The sequence below is a fragment of the Phoca vitulina genome, unplaced genomic scaffold, assembly GCF_004348235.1.
Source record: "Phoca vitulina isolate PV1807 unplaced genomic scaffold, GSC_HSeal_1.0 scaffold1, whole genome shotgun sequence".
Classification (NCBI taxonomy): Eukaryota; Metazoa; Chordata; class Mammalia; order Carnivora; family Phocidae; genus Phoca; species Phoca vitulina.
This window is the reverse complement of record NW_022589704.1, coordinates 50013745-50029586: the sequence shown is the minus strand read 5'-3', so window position 1 is coordinate 50029586 and position 15842 is coordinate 50013745. Positions and strand designations below refer to the sequence as shown.

Here is a 15842-nt window from a genome sequence, read left to right as displayed (position 1 = left end):
AGTCATGGACTCATTTAAGAAGAAATGATGTTATGATCCCTCTCCCCAGAAAAATGCATGCCCGCAAATTGCACACAGACACTTTTCTATCCAATACACGATATTGAGGGACCCAGAAAAACCTAGCTATAAGCCCATAGAAGGTAGACAGAGCCCCAGGTAAGAAACCCAGAGTGAGAGGTCTAGAGAAATGCAATAAAGAAAGGATAGACACAGCAATTGTTCTGAATCCTTAGGGAGTGAATTACCTGGAACGTTCCTCATCTTCATAGCCCATGATGATATACTCCTCGTTAACATTAAGTGGAGGACACAGGCAGCCAGAGCTGGTATAAAGGTTAATGGTGTCCCGTGGAATGTTTACCAGAGAAGACTTTAAAATCTCCTTCACCTCAACTATTACAGTCACATCATGGCACTTGGTCTTTACTTCTTTAACTTTAGCCCGAATGACTGGATAAAAGAAAATAAAGTTGATGTGGTAATATGAAACACAATAGACGCCCCATTCAAAAAAGACAAGTAGGCTCCTTTCTAGTCAAGTCATAAAAGTCAACCAGATACTTTTGCCTTAGATGGTAGTGAATGACACACTACACAACACACCTGCCCCTTTACTCTTCAGCCCTGATCCCCTTCCAATTCGTGTATACACACATATTTGTGTATGTGTATGTGTATGCACACATGTGTGCATGTGAGAAATCCACTTAATCAAAGGCTGAGTGAATCTGATGTGATTTTCCTCCAAAATTTTATTTTGAATGTGTACATATGTGGTTTCAGTTATTAATTTCACTCTATGTAAAGACCTGGTATTTAATATGCTTTGTTTCTATCAGATGTATTAATGGATTTTCTAAAGAGTCGGGGCCTCTTCAGTGTTTTAAAGTCTCTTCTATAGTGTTCCCCAGCTGCTTCTGCGATCTTTCCACCTTGCTCATCTTAGGGACTGTTCAGACAACAGCTCCTTTCTTCCTTCGTTTCAGTACAAATTACCTTTTATACTCTCCTATAGGTATACTACATTTTCTTCTTGAATAAGAACTGCTGGGGCACCTGGGTGGCTCCAGCTCAGTCATTAAGTGTCTGCCTTCGGCTCAGGTCGTGGTCCCAGGGTCCTGGGATCGAGCCCCACATTGGGCTCCCTGCTCAGCGGGAAGCCTGCTTCTCCCTCTCCCACTCCCCCTGCTTGTGCTCTCTCTCTCTCTCGCTGTGTCTCTCTCTGTCAAATAAATAAATAAAATCTTAAAAAAAAAAAAAAACTGCTACCATGAGACCTTGTTTCCTCCATGTGCTTTGAAGTCAGACCCTCCAACATTCCCTCCGCTCATGTGCTATGAAACATGGTCTACTATGTTCGTTGCATGATGTACCTCTCTCAGTGGAAATACTGGCATGCAATGTAGCTCACAAAAGCCAGCTTCACTTCTCAGTATGAAGATGAACTGCCTTAAAGTAACCAATTCAGCTGCAAAGTCAAAGTATTTGACTCAGAATCTACAAAGTACAGTTCTGCTTCTAATCTGTATGTTCTGTCCTCTGGAAGAGCCACATGTTTTAGATTCCTCCTTCTGATAAATGAGCTTGTCTTTTTTTTTTTTCTTTCTTTCTTTTAAGGAGGGGTTTGAAAAAGCCTGCAAAGCAAAGAAGTAAAAATGTCAATTAGCAAGAAGCCAGGGGCTTTTGGCCCAGCTCCCTAGTCCAATATCCAGGGATGTTAGAGAGGAAGACACAACGTATCCAAATGAATCCACTTTTTCAAAGCCTCTTAGGCACATATCTGCAAACCACTTTGGTCTGAGTTCCTTCCCATGGATTTTAGGGTTTTTTGGACTACAAAGGAATAGAAAAAAGTAATCCATGAAAACATAAAGCCAGCTAATAAACCATTCCTCCTATCAATGCACCAACTTCATATAGAAACGAGAAACGTTAACATTCCACCAGTAGGTTGGGGCGCCTGGGTGGCTCAGTCGGTTAAGCAGCTGCCTTCAGCTCAGGTCATGATCCCAGGGTCCTGGGATTGAGCCCTGCATCGGGCTTCTTGCTCAGCGGAGAGCCTGCTTCTCCCTCTCCCTCTGCCTGCCTGCCGCTCCCCCTGCTTGTGCTCTCTCTCCCTCTGTGTCAAATAAATAAAATCTTAAAAAAAAAAAAAAAAAAAAAATTCCACCAGTAGGACATATGGATGATAGAAATTAAGTTGCTTGTTCTAAAAACTTTAGGACAAAACCTCATTTTTGCTCCACGGGTATTTCAATTTCCGGAGAAAGTGTGAGGACTACCGTGAATGAAAGAGAACTACCCAGCTGTCCCTGCTTGGTGCAACTTGTGAGCAAAGGAATCCCTTCTTCATGTTCTCTCAAGTCTGTATTTTAACAAAAAATAAGATTGCCTTTTTGAAATGTCGTTTGGGAGATTCAGATGATAAATTGACAAGCCCGGCTAGCAGACATTTTTTTGTGTCCTGGTTTATGTAAATGTGCCTCAGAGCATCCATCAACTCTTAGAGATCAGCAAACTGTGCAAATGTTCTCAAATTAATGATTTATCCAGTGTGTCCACTACTTTCATTAGAAATTTTTAGCACATGTACCCACTCCAAAATAAATATCTCTCTACAAGACTTACTTTATTATTCAAGTAATTTTGTTAAAGCTCAAGAGCTTTTACTGAATTAATCTGAATGAAGCAGAGGTTGTCTGAATTATCATTTACTCTCACCCCCACTCCCACTTTGTTTTCTCATGAGACACAGGCAGAGACTAGTGATAAAAATCAACATATTTTAGAATTTAAATTGCATTTTCCTTTCAGAGTCCTTCCTTCTATTTAATCATTTGAGTGCCTGCTTTCTCCCCAAAGAAGCTCTAAGTAGACTACAGATACATGAAAATCCTTCAACTATGGGCAACCTGGTTATTGTTTGGCTATGAGGAAGAAATGATCTCCTTCCCACTAATTGTGACCTGTATTCCATTTTACGTTATAATATTCACTCGGACTTGTAACCACTTGTATTTTAACTCTTAACCAAAATAGCAGCACCAACCGTCACAGCACTAAAAAAGTGAGATAAAGTAAAAATTGATTATAAGAGAAGTAAAATAAATACGAAGTCAACTAAATTCCTCGAAATAACAATTTTTATTATGATTTTGTTTTTAGTATACCTATACTTAAAAGTTCACATAACATTTTTCACTCTTGAAAAACCTAATCTCCTCAAAAGCAAGACCTCCATTTCCCTGTGATTTTTCACATCAGTTTTTAGAGGAATGGGTTCTCAGATAAGCAGCCAGGCATTTGACTTCTCAGAAAAACATGACCTTTCAACCTTGGAAAGTGCATCCACCACTGGCTAAGAGAAATTAGATTCCTCTTAAGATGAGTTTTAAGCAAAAAAATAAAAATTGATTCCATTGAAGAAAAACTTGGGAAACTAGTATATTTATTTCAAAAAGATTGATTTACACTGAGAATTTTCTACTTTATACCTTCTAATACACAGTATTTTCATAGATATCAAAGATTACTCTTAGAGTCTTACCAATTTCTCTCCTTCCAATTCCCAACAGTATAGAAATAAAAATAAATCTGTGCTATATGTCCTCTGTCCTCTAAAATAAGGCACAAAAATTCAATAATAAAATTCTCATTTTAATAATAAAGTTTCCTTTAAAAATCTATTTGTCATGTTTTTATTCATTGACTCAGCATCAACAATTTTCTTCAGAGATAGTCACACGACCTTTATTAATCTCACAGATGCTAGGAAAAAAAAAATCACAATAAAATGCCTATGGATTACAACAGATGTTGATTTGTCCCTTATTTTATCAGCTCGAAAATTCTAACTGAGCCTTCCAAATATAATAGTAATTGATATCTGTGACTCTCAAGCATGCCAGTACCCAAAAATACATTTTAAATAATTTAAGAAAGGACAATCTGGGTTCAATAACCGCTGATAAAAATAGCACAACAATACATCTCCTGGGGCAGTTGAGAAAACTATAAAAGAGAGTGTATAGGAACCACCCAGCACAGTACCTGGTACAGACAGGAGGCTTTTCCTCCTGCAGTTAAGTCTGCCAGCTACATTTGGAGTGGTGGTTCTTCAATTAATACTTTAACAGAATGTCACTTTTCTTGGTCAAGCTAGACAAAAAACATTTCCTTAATTGAATTACTAACAACTTCTGTCAGTGTTATCTTCCAACTCTGCCAATGTGTTCCATGAGATGGACTGATTGGAGAAACCAAGCTGTACTCTATTACCCATCCCTCTCTGATGCATCAAAGCACTCCTCCGTTTACCCCAGTGAAGGGGACTTCGAAGCACGACTGAAAACCCGTGCAGCTCCAAACACTCAAGCTCAAACCCTCTTTAGCACGTCAGGGAAGGAAGAGTCCCTCCCATCTCCTTTGAAACGCAGCTCTGGGTACTTACTTGATTACACGGTGCTAAGACAGCAGGAGTGCTGCCCGAGATGCTGCAAAACCAAGCATTTGTTAAGAGTTCTGCCCATGAGAAAAAAGAAAAAAAGAATTTTGCCCATGAAACATTTTAACTGTTCGGGAGCAACAGGGCACTTGTGCTTAAAAGTTGTCCTTGTTTGGTTTTAAGCCTTATTTTTAAACTGCTCTATGAATTCACACGTGCATGGGCGCGTGCACGCACACACGCGTGCACACACACACACACACACACACACCCCTTTCTTAGCAAAGCAGTTTATAGGTCAACCATGAAGTTATCCTTACCATAGTTGTAATTGTTTCGGAAATAGGTCTTCTGTGTAGCTCTAATAGGCTTACATTTGCAGCGTTCTGAAAAATACAACATTTTAGCTATAAGCAAAAATTCAACATGAGCTTTCTTTTATTCGTTCACATTTGTTGATAAGATTCGATCCAAATTTGGTGGTGAGGTGGCTCTTCATAATTCTGTGTCTGATCTCTTTCTCCTGGGATACATTCATGTTTATTCTATTTACCCAGCCTCTTATTTAATGTCAATATGCTCATAAGCTCCTAGTCTTCAACAAACCACCCAAATCCTGAGGAAACCCTGTTCACCACCACGCATGAAGAGGGCATCAACCCCGAATCCTGAAAGAGGCATGTTTAGTGCCTATGGAAGTAGAATCAATGCCTACTGAAAGGCAATTTCCTGCTGATGCTCAGGTAACTGGTTTACCTCTGTGGGGTACCACCTGCATTCATATAGGCCTTACAGATCACATGACACTTTTCCAAATCCTAGTTCCTGATCTAAAAGAAGCAACTCAATGAGATAAGCAGGTATGATTACAACCCGGTGAACTTAATGATGTTCTTAAGAGCAGCCACAAATCCCACCTAGAGGCCGAATAACCATTATTTAACTCAATGGTATTTTTAAGTTTATTGGAAGAAATTACTAATACATAATTTGAAATGAGAAGTTCCATACTTTTCAAATCTGGTGAGTAGTGACAAGAATACATTTTTACATATAAGACAGGTATATGTAATTAAAATTTGAATTGTCTCAAAATGTTTCATATATAGGATAAATCACTTAACATCTTGGAAAGTGGATTACTATACTGTTCATAGATTACTTAGCTAACAAATATAGGTCATATATGCATCATAACTGTAAGTTGTTAGTCATTAAAGCCAATATAAAAATAGAAAATAATACACAATTATCTCAGGAGGCATTTTAGTTCATGTAAAGATTTCTTTAAACTAGTGTCCCTGAGAATGCTTCATTAAGGATAAATGGCATCTGTTTATGCTTTGACACAGAAAAAGGAAAAAAGAACACATGAATCACAGAAAGAAAGCCAATAGAAGTATTTTAAGAAATGTTTTATGTTAGCATAGACCAATAAAAGGCAGAAGCTTTTGATGACCAGCTGATGTTTTCTAATCAAAATAAATTTTACTTCCAGTTGAACTTATGGATAACATGCTTTAAAGTAGCAGTCCCAAGAAGAGTAGCAAGCACCCTTCCTAGCAGCATTTAAGTTCTAGAAATCACCATTACTGGGGATCGGTGCTATTCTACAAAGCAGTAGTGGCAACATTATTCTCATCCATGAGAGAGGTGAGGATTTTCTCACACTACACACAGCACTTCCCTTGTTCTGCAGATAATTTTTAACACACAATTTCCGTGGAATAAAGATCTCAAATCAATACATTATGGGTAATTTCAGTGTTGGTTGCTATTCTAAAGAAGCCCACTCCAATAATAACTTTTTTTTTTTTTTTTTTAGATTTTATTTATTTATTTGACAGAGAGAGAGAATAGCGAGAGCAGGAACACAAGCAGGGGGAGTGGGAGAGGGAGAAGCAGGCTTCCTGCCGAGCAGGGAGTCCGATGCGGGGCTCAATCCCAGGACCCTGGGATCATGACCTGAGCCGAAGGCAGACGCTTAACGACTGAGCCACCCAGGCGCCCCTCCAATAATAACTTTCTTATTCGCAAAACATTTATATTCCTATTTGTCAAAAAAGGAAAGTTATCTAGTTCTATTGTATAGTTGCTTTATTTTGTACTGAAATGTTACAAATTTTTTTAAGGAGATAATTCTTTTTTTGCTGAAATATAGTTGACACAGAATGTTACATTAGTTGCAGGAGTACAACACAGTAATTCAACAAGTCTATACATTATGCCATGCTCACCAAAATTGTGGCTACCATCTGTCCCCATACATCACTATTAGAATACCATATTCCCTATGTTATGCCTTTTATCCCTGTATTATGTTGGGATATGTTGACCATATTCCCTATGTTGTGCCTTGTATCCCTGTGACTTACTCTCCCATAACTGGAAGCCGATACCTCCTACTCCCCTTCATTCCTTTTGCCCATCCTGCCCACCTCATCCCCTCTGGCAATAATCAGTTTGTTATCTGTATTTATGGATCCATTTCTGCTTTGTTTGTTCATTTGTTTTGTTTTTTAGATTCCACATTTAAGTGAAATCGTATGGTATTTGTCTTTCTCAGTTTGACTTATTTCACTTAGCATAATACCCCCTAGGTCCATTCATGTTGTCACAAATGGCAAGATCGCATTCTTCTTTTGACCCAGTAATATTCCAGTGTGTGTGTGTGTGTGTCTGTGTGTCTGTACACACCACATCTTTATCCATTCCTCCATCAATGGACACTTAGGTTGCCTCCTTATTTGGCTGTTATGAATAATGCTGCAATAAACAAAGGGGTGCATATATCTTTTTGAATTAGTGTATTTGTTTTCTTTGGGTAAATACCCAGTAATGGAATTACTGGATCATATGGGGTTTCTATTTTTAATTTTTTTTTTTAAGTAAGCTCTACACCCAATGTGGGGCTTGAACTCACTACCTTGAGATTAGGAGTTGCATGTTATATTGACTGAGCCAGCCAGGCTCCCCTCTATTTTTAATTTTTTGAGGAGCCTCCATACTATTTTCCACAGTGGTTACGCCAATTTACTTTCCCATGAACAGTTCACAAGGGTTCCTTTTTAAGGAGAGATATTTTTTTTTTTTTAAAGATTTTATTTATTTATTTGACAGAGAGAGACACAGAGAAAGAGGGAACACAAGCAGGGGGAGTGGGAGAGGGAGAAGCAGGCTTCCTGCCAAGCAGGGAGCCTGATGTGGGGCTCGATCCCAGGACCCTGGGACCATGACCTAAGCTGAAGGCAGACGCTTAACGACTGAGCCACCCAGGCGCCCCAAGGAGAGATATTCTCGAGATGAGACCATTTCTGAAGAAATAACTGCTATGCTCTGATTTACAAATTATCCTCACTGATATACACATAGGGATTTGTGCTTTTCTAGCATTTAAAAATAGATATTTCTCAAACATAATGCATGTACATAAATTATCTACATATTTGTAATTCTTTAGAAATTTGCTCATACTCTAATAATAATTCTTGGCAAAACTATACCAACCATCACTGAATTGAGTCTAATAGGATGTTGTTACCATACAACTTTGCTTGAAGCATAAACAAATAGATCCCATAACCTTCCCAAGCAGAGATTTTTCAAAAATTAAGTCATAAAGTGATTTAGGAAGATTTCAAGTAGGTATTTACATACCTATATATACACAACTACATATACATAGCTAGACCATTTCCTAATAGCTAAGGAGCAAAGCAGTTTATTCTTGGGACTAGATTTGATTCATCTAGAGTGCACTTATCTCTGCTAGCCTCAGAGTTGGCAAGGCCATGCCATAAATGTGACCCTTGTCATGCTTCAGTTTGTAGCTCTTGCTACAAACATCTGCCTAGTTGAACTAATAACTCAATAAAATAACAGAATAAAAGGAGAAGTGGAAATTTGTATCTATAAGTCTCAAATATGGAAGGACTTCCTTTCACTTATTTATGCTAACTCAAACCAAACATATTCATATGAGAGTGTATTCATGAAAAATATATCTTAGATCGATTCTTCTTCCTCTAAAGTACTTTTACTCACATCTACATATATATCCCTGAAAGCCCAGGAACTGAGAAATTGCAAAGAATCATGGAGGGATATAGTACATGCATTATTCATTATGTTTTTTTTACCTGCCACCCTAAATCAGAGTAGCAGCCTCCTTTTTTTTTCTTCTTTTACTATAAATAGTTGATTTCTCAGACTTTTTATGGAGCCAGTAATATTATCATCATTTCTACTTTAATTTGCTAATAATGTTGCTAGTAGTGTCCCTCTCTCAGCTTCCCAACGGCACAAGGTTCTTAAATTTTGGTTTCTACAGTGGCAAAATAAAATCTATTATTTACTGAGCTTTGCACAAAAACCATTAGATATTGATTTGGTTGCATTCCAAAAACCATTAGATATTGATTTGGTGGAGAAGAAAAGGTTGTAAAGGAACTGCCTTGATGTTTTTATCTCAGGAAAAAAAATACATGAACAAGTTAAAGGAGCTGGCTGCAACAAAAATAAGTGACAAAAGAATTCTTCAAATGTGGGGAAGGTTTTATATTAATAATTCATTCGCCTCAACATCTAGGATCGAATATAACATCCTGAATTGCAGAACAGCATGGCGTCCTATATCCCACAAGCATTCATGGGCCTCCATCATGAAACCACCTCTGGCAGCTCTCCCTCACGTTTTTGCTTGGTTCTCTCAGGCACTCTCCTAGAATCAATGATTTCCTACTTCTCTGCTAATGAAACTGAAGATTGTTTATCATCCTCATACAAACATGAGTTTATCACCCTCATGCAAACATTAGTTTGCAAAATTAACATGCCTGAGCTCCACAGAATCTGGTTTGCAACTCAGAGGAGATACCCCCCCGTTCCCCACACCCACCATGCACTGTCTCAACAACAAGGCTTCTTATAAAGATAGTTCAGAGAGGAAAGTAATCACATCCTCCTTTATTCGAATTTTTGTTCATAAAAATGGGCTCATTTATTGAAAACAGTGATAATAGTATTTTTAGAGTCATATGGTTTCATAAGATCTAAAGAATTATAAGTACCTGATAAAACTATGAAATTTGATTCTCAGTGGACCTTCACTACTTAATGCAATCTGTTCAAGTTCATGCTTAAGGGTGATACAATTTTCTATTCTTGACCTTTGCTTGAGATTCACTACTGCTGGGCCCCATCCAGAGCCATAAGACTATAACTGACTTCCTCTGCTGGATTCTAAAACCCCTATAGCTTTTCAGGTACCATGACTTTGGAATACTACTATCTATGAATTAGTATTTTTCTGCGTTTTCTAGGAGAAGACATCTTATATCTGTGTGCAGGATCTATTGTCAAAAAGTATGTGGGGATTAAAGAAAATATAATTCTATTTGTTTTACAATTTCTACTGTAATTCTTTCAAGATTGACTCATTCTAATCAGATTAGAGTTTAAGTAATTTTAGTTTGTACCAAATGTATTATATGTTTTATATCTTGGCATTTGACCCTACAAGCCCACTTGCCCTCTTCCCTCCATTTTAAGAAACAGGAGCAAACCACAAATTTTAAAACAGGCATAAAAAATAAATTTTTACAATTTGAACCTCTATATTCTTAACTATGACTTCCTTACTGAGATCCAGCTCTCACCTATAAGAGGTGTCAATAAGTACGCCCTTAGGTAATTTCAGACTTACCTTTTACAGAATTACTGGGAGAAATAAATGAGGGAAGACACATAAAATACTTATCACAGTACCTGGTATACCTGCCTCATAAATGTCAGATTTAATCAAGATTCACTGGGATTTTTAATCCATTATATATAAAGACCACCTAATGAATAAGAGAAGGACTATTTGTCCAAGGTTCCTTGCCACCTACAGAACTGTGGTGCCCACCAAAATTAAGCAATCAGGCTTTTCAACAGTACCAGATTCTGCTATTTTGATTCAGGTAGACCAAGCTAATTTCTGTCCTGATGTAAGGAGTCCATTTGAATTGTCATGTACATATTCAAAATTGGAAGGATCAAACTTAGCAAGCCAAAATGATCACATATGTAACCATTCTAATAAGTATTAGCATGCAAGAGAATATGACAAAATGATTAAGGGCACATGGGTTTGAATCCCAGCTCCATTCCTTCCCAGTTGTGTGACCTTGGGCAAGTTACCTTTGGCAAAACCTATTTCTAAACTAATACTGTCTACCTCATAGGGTTATTGTTAAGAATTTAAAGAATAATTCACTTAAAGAATTGGGCACAAAGCCTATTACTTAGTAAATCATCCACTGAATGTTAGCTCTTAGCAGTAGTAGTAATATATAAACAAAAAGATCTGAAGATATTTTATGCAAATTCAAGAGCAGATGATGAAACAGAAGAGATGATTTTCTAACCAAAATCATCTGCAAGTTGATTTAAAAATTAAAGTTTAAAGTTTATACTTAAAAGTTTAAGTTTAAAGGGGTGCCTGGGTGGCTCAGTCATTGAGCGTCTGCCTTCGGCTCAGGTCATGATCTCAGGGTTCTGGGATCAAGCCCCGTGTCAGGCTCCCTGCTCAGCGGGAAGCCTGCTTCTCCCTCTCCCACTCCCCCCTGCTTGTGGTCCCTCTCTAGCTGTGTCTCTCTCTGTCAAATAAATAAATAAATAATCTTTAAAAAAAAAAAAAAAACTTTAAAAGTTTAAGTTTAAAGATAAAAATTTACTAAATTTTTTCCTAGAGATAGAAACTTTTATATGTATTACATTTAGTTTGGGGGGGAACTATATAAAAAAAATAGCATTGAGAAATCACATCGGTATTATGCTCCCACAAGGGTTTACTATTCCACAAAAAAGAATGAAATGATACACAGAAGTGGATAAATCTCAAAAACGTTACACAAAAACAAAAGTAGCCAGTCACAAAAGAATATTGTACTATATGATTCCATTTACATGAATCTGAAAAACAGACAATCTATGGTGATAAAAATAACATCTGTGCTTGCCTCACAGTGGGGTGGGTGATTGGGCCCAAGGGAATTCTCAGGGGTGATGGAAATGTCTTTATTTTGATCTGGGTGATAGCTACATAGATGTATATATTGCCAAAATTCAGTGTGGCATACACTTAATTATGCGTTTTACTGTAAGTGAATTATACATCGATAAAGTACCAATAACATAAAAATTCATGAGACATTCCTTTCATTTTTCCATAAACTGAACTGTGCCATGACTTAGCAGCTGTTCATTACATGTTTAAAATAATATTTATTTCCCAATCATAAGCATAAGGCAAAGAATCTATTAGATTTTATTTTGGATAAGAGCAGTATGTGGAAAATGCAATGCAGTTGATTGGTGAACATAGGTAATAAGGCTTTAAAAAGCAAAAATAACATTTGCTCAGTTTAAGTTAAAAAACAAACCTCAAATATTGTAATAAAGGTCTCTATTCATAGTAATTTGTACTTTGTAAAAGGGAACTGTTTAAGATTGAGAGGACTAACACTGTATTAATAAGAAAAGGAAATTTAGTTTATTCCTTTAGGATTTAGGTCTTTGGAAATTTTTAAATAAACTGTCCTTCACAACATTTCTGGATCCAAGGGTCATTCAGGATATACAAAATATAATCAATGAGATTTGCCCATTTTCTCCTGTGAGAGCTGAAGTATTATGTTCAGCGATATACCCTAAAGAGCTCAATTAACAAAAACATAAAGTGGGCTTCACAGTCTTTTAGAACATCATATATCAGGGTGCCTGGGTGGCTCAGCCGGTTAAGCGTCTGCCTTCAGCTCAGGTCATGATCCCAGGGTCCTGGGATCTCAGGGTCCTGGGATGGAGCCCTGCGTCTGGGCTCCCTGCTCAGTGCGGAGCCTGCTTCTCCCTGGCACCTTTCCCTGCCCCTCCCCCACCTGGGCTCTCTGGCATGCTCGCTCTCTCTCTTGAATAAATAAAATCTTAAAAAAAAAAAAAAAAAAAAAAGAACATCAGGTATCTATCTAGCCCTCTCAAGCACATAGAAAAGAGGGCAGAAAAGGGAGGTGCGGTCACTGCTCACTCCCTCACCCCATGTCCCGGGTATACAGTATGCCTGGCAAGAGGAGGCGGCCATGACATTTCTAAGGAACAGTGGGGTGGATGGACCAATTAGCGGACTATGAAGTTTTGATACTGGGGACCTGAGAAAACAACGGTGCCACATACTAAAAAAGAAAGTTGCAAGGAAGAAATCTGTGATACAAAGATAACTTTAATTATTAACTAGGTTGTATTTGAAGTACAACTAGGTGGCCCGGGTAGAAGTGTTTACTGAAGGAGAAATGTGGTGCTCTCCCCGTGGCAGTGATAAGACCTGGAGTCACAAGAGTGATAACTAAGCCCATGGAGCTGGCTGCACTCCAGTGGGAAGAAACCACTGCAGAGAGATAGGGGCAGAGACCAAGCACAGAGCCTCAGGGAATGCCCACTTGCTGGGGGGGCAGGAGAAGCACCAGCAGATTTGGGTAACAGCTCGAGGAGGAGAATGCTTATGAATAAAAATGAGTCAAAAGTGTCAAATATTGCAAAGTAATAAAATAAAGGATGCATATACTTGTAGGCTACTGTAAAATTGTAAATATACTACTTTTTATCTACCCTAATTTTTTTCCAGCAAAGGGCAGAAGTTGCCCCCAGGTTAATTCAGCTGCTATTGTCAATAAACATTTGCACCAAAGGAAAAAAAACAAATTCCTTCTCTAAATTAGGAGGAAGTCAAAGGGGAAGAAAGAAGTTTGGAGAAGGAGAGAGAGAGAGAATGAATCTATACTACCCAAGCCAGGCCTAGGCCATCCCCAAAAGAGGGGTAGCCGGGGCAGACCTGGCAGGTGCAGGCAATCAGGAATCCAGTTACTCAGCAGCTGCCCCTCAGCCCCCCAGAAGAGTTTCTCTGAAGCACCTTTGAGATAGGGGCAGGAAGATGTTAGTGAAAACTTTGTAGAGCACCCAACTTACACTGGGGATACTGCTAATGTTTCCGTGATTCGAAAATACATCCGATGGAAACTCAGAGGTCAATACAGCCTGATTTTGTATTTGGAAACAAATCAGAAAAGTAATTTGGTTACGCTTCTATAAGAGAACAGAGAAAAGAGAGAAAAAAGAAAAGAATTCTTAAACTTCCAGACAAAGGATAAATTAACTGGAGTTTCTTTTCCAAGTTCCAGGCAGAAATAGCTTGACACTTTTGAAAGTGAGGTTATGTGGGTTACAGTGTTTTTGTACCTTCCTCATTCCCTGTTTTATCAACCTCGGCTGCTCCATTTTTCCAAAGCATAAAATTTTGAGGGTGAATAATTTATATTTTTTTTACAGAACATGTGACTACGTCAGTGCATTTTTTTGCAAGCAGAATGATCTTGGTTTTGCCTGTTTGTTGGTTGATTTTCATCGTTCCCATTATACCAGGAAACAGGGAAACATTTGTAAAAGAGGAACAGTAAACACTAAACCCAGGAAATGACATTCATTCCAGGTAGTTTTACACATTGAACTGTTTTTGTATATTATTTATAGTATTGTTTATGCCATCTTCTCTTGTTGACACATTGAAGTGCTATGTTATTCTAACCATAACTTCTGGACAATTTGATAGCACATGCCTGCACTTGACCAAAAATGTTGACTTACCAATTATACTATACAAGTGAGCCTTGTGGTTTGTTTTGATCAAATATAAAGTAGGAGTGATCATTAAAATAGAACCAAGGCTAGACACCGGTAATTTCCAGCTGATTTTATGACACTGCCAAAACATTCTCAATTGCATCAAGAAGGTAATGAAATAATTCTAAATAAGTCATTTTCATTCACTTACGTTTTTTCACAAGATACATGTTTGTTGGGCACCTTTGGCAGACATTGCCTCTGGCCAAACCCTTGTCACTCTGACAAGATTCAATGGAAATCAACAGTGAAAACTGCTGCAGTCTAATGAAAATTCATATCTTGAACTTATTTACAACTCAATAAAATAAATATTCCACTTCCACATATAAGTCACCTTACAAGGCAGAGGCACCTGGGTGGCTCAGTCGGTTAAGCATCCGACTCTTGATTTTGGCTCAGGTCATGATCTCAGGTCGTTTCAGTGGAATAATTCTTATAGAGGATGAGCAGGTAAATTAACAACTAAAGTAATTCTTTTGGTATCAATAGTTTGTTTTGTTCTGACATTAATAGTTTAAAGATACAGGATTCTCAATAGAAAAGGAATGGTATTTTCCCTCTAAGTTTCCATTTTCCCTTGAATTTGGAGAGAAGTATAGAGTTAATAGTATTTAACAAAATCAGGAAGAAAGTTGAAATTCAAAGTTGAATGTTGACTGATTATCACAAATAAAACCAGATTGGCTACTTTCTACTGAGAAGTCCCGTTTCCCATTCTTAGACCTTCCCTTAAGCCTTCCCACCACCAGCATCCTCCACAGCCAAGAAAGAAAACCTAATTCATCCTGCTTTTTTTTTTCATTAAATATTGTTATTATGACAGAGATTCAACACACTGAAAGACAACTAAAGCTGGGTTTTTTTCTGGGGGGGGGTGGGTAAAGTGCAACCGTTATTTGTTGTTTCTACTTTGAATGGTGGATGTTGAGAACTCAAGGAGCTATAAAGAAGGAAAGGATGTGCTCAGGGAAGCTTGTCCAGTCCAAAAGGAAAGAATGTGTCGACTGTGGAGGCTAAATCAGAAATGAAAGCAAATATAAAAGAATTTCCCACTAATCTCAAGGCTGTGGAGGGGAATGACACCTCTCTCTCTCTCTCTCTCTCTCTCTCAAATAAAAAAATAAAAAATCTTTTAAAAATAAAGAAAAGACACCTTACAAGGCAGGACACACAGACCCAAATCAGTGCAAATTCCTAGAGGAAAGTGAAATAGAAAAGGTATACAGTAACTAATTGTAGTTATAATGTTCTTGTAAGAGCAAATACAGCATTAATCATAGAAATAAAAACTAGAAACAAGCCAAATATCCAAGAACATTAGAATAATGTGTGGTATATTCATATGATAAAATACTACACAGCAGTGAAAATTCAGAACTACTACTATACACAGCATAATAAGGAGCAGAGGAAGCAACACACACACACACACTATATATATATATTCATAAAAGATCAAAATTAGGCAAAATTAATATATGCTATTGGAATTTCTGCTAGTAGTTACCTTTGGAAAGAAGGGTGGAAGGAGCAATTTGGAAGAGGCACAAGGAGGCTTCTGAAGTGCTGGTAATGGTATACATCCTAATCCGTGCAGTGGTTACACAAGAGTGTTTACTTTGTGACAAGTCACTGAGCTGCATGCTTATGATTTGTGGGGTTTTTTTTTCACATACATCAT

General features: G+C 37.7%; 1 protein-coding gene across 2 annotated transcripts in view; it reads right to left on the bottom strand.

Annotated features, from left to right (window-relative positions):
* Positions 1–15842, bottom strand: part of FRZB (frizzled related protein) — a 33484-nt gene that overhangs the window by 4968 nt on the left and 12674 nt on the right. For both annotated transcript variants that reach the window (XM_032406819.1, XM_032406810.1), the window contains 2 exons: positions 4768–4833; positions 249–453 (listed from right to left, as the gene is read on the bottom strand). In XM_032406819.1, coding sequence (XP_032262710.1) covers positions 249–453; positions 4768–4833 — 271 coding nt within the window. The remainder of the gene's footprint in view (positions 1–248; positions 454–4767; positions 4834–15842) is intronic.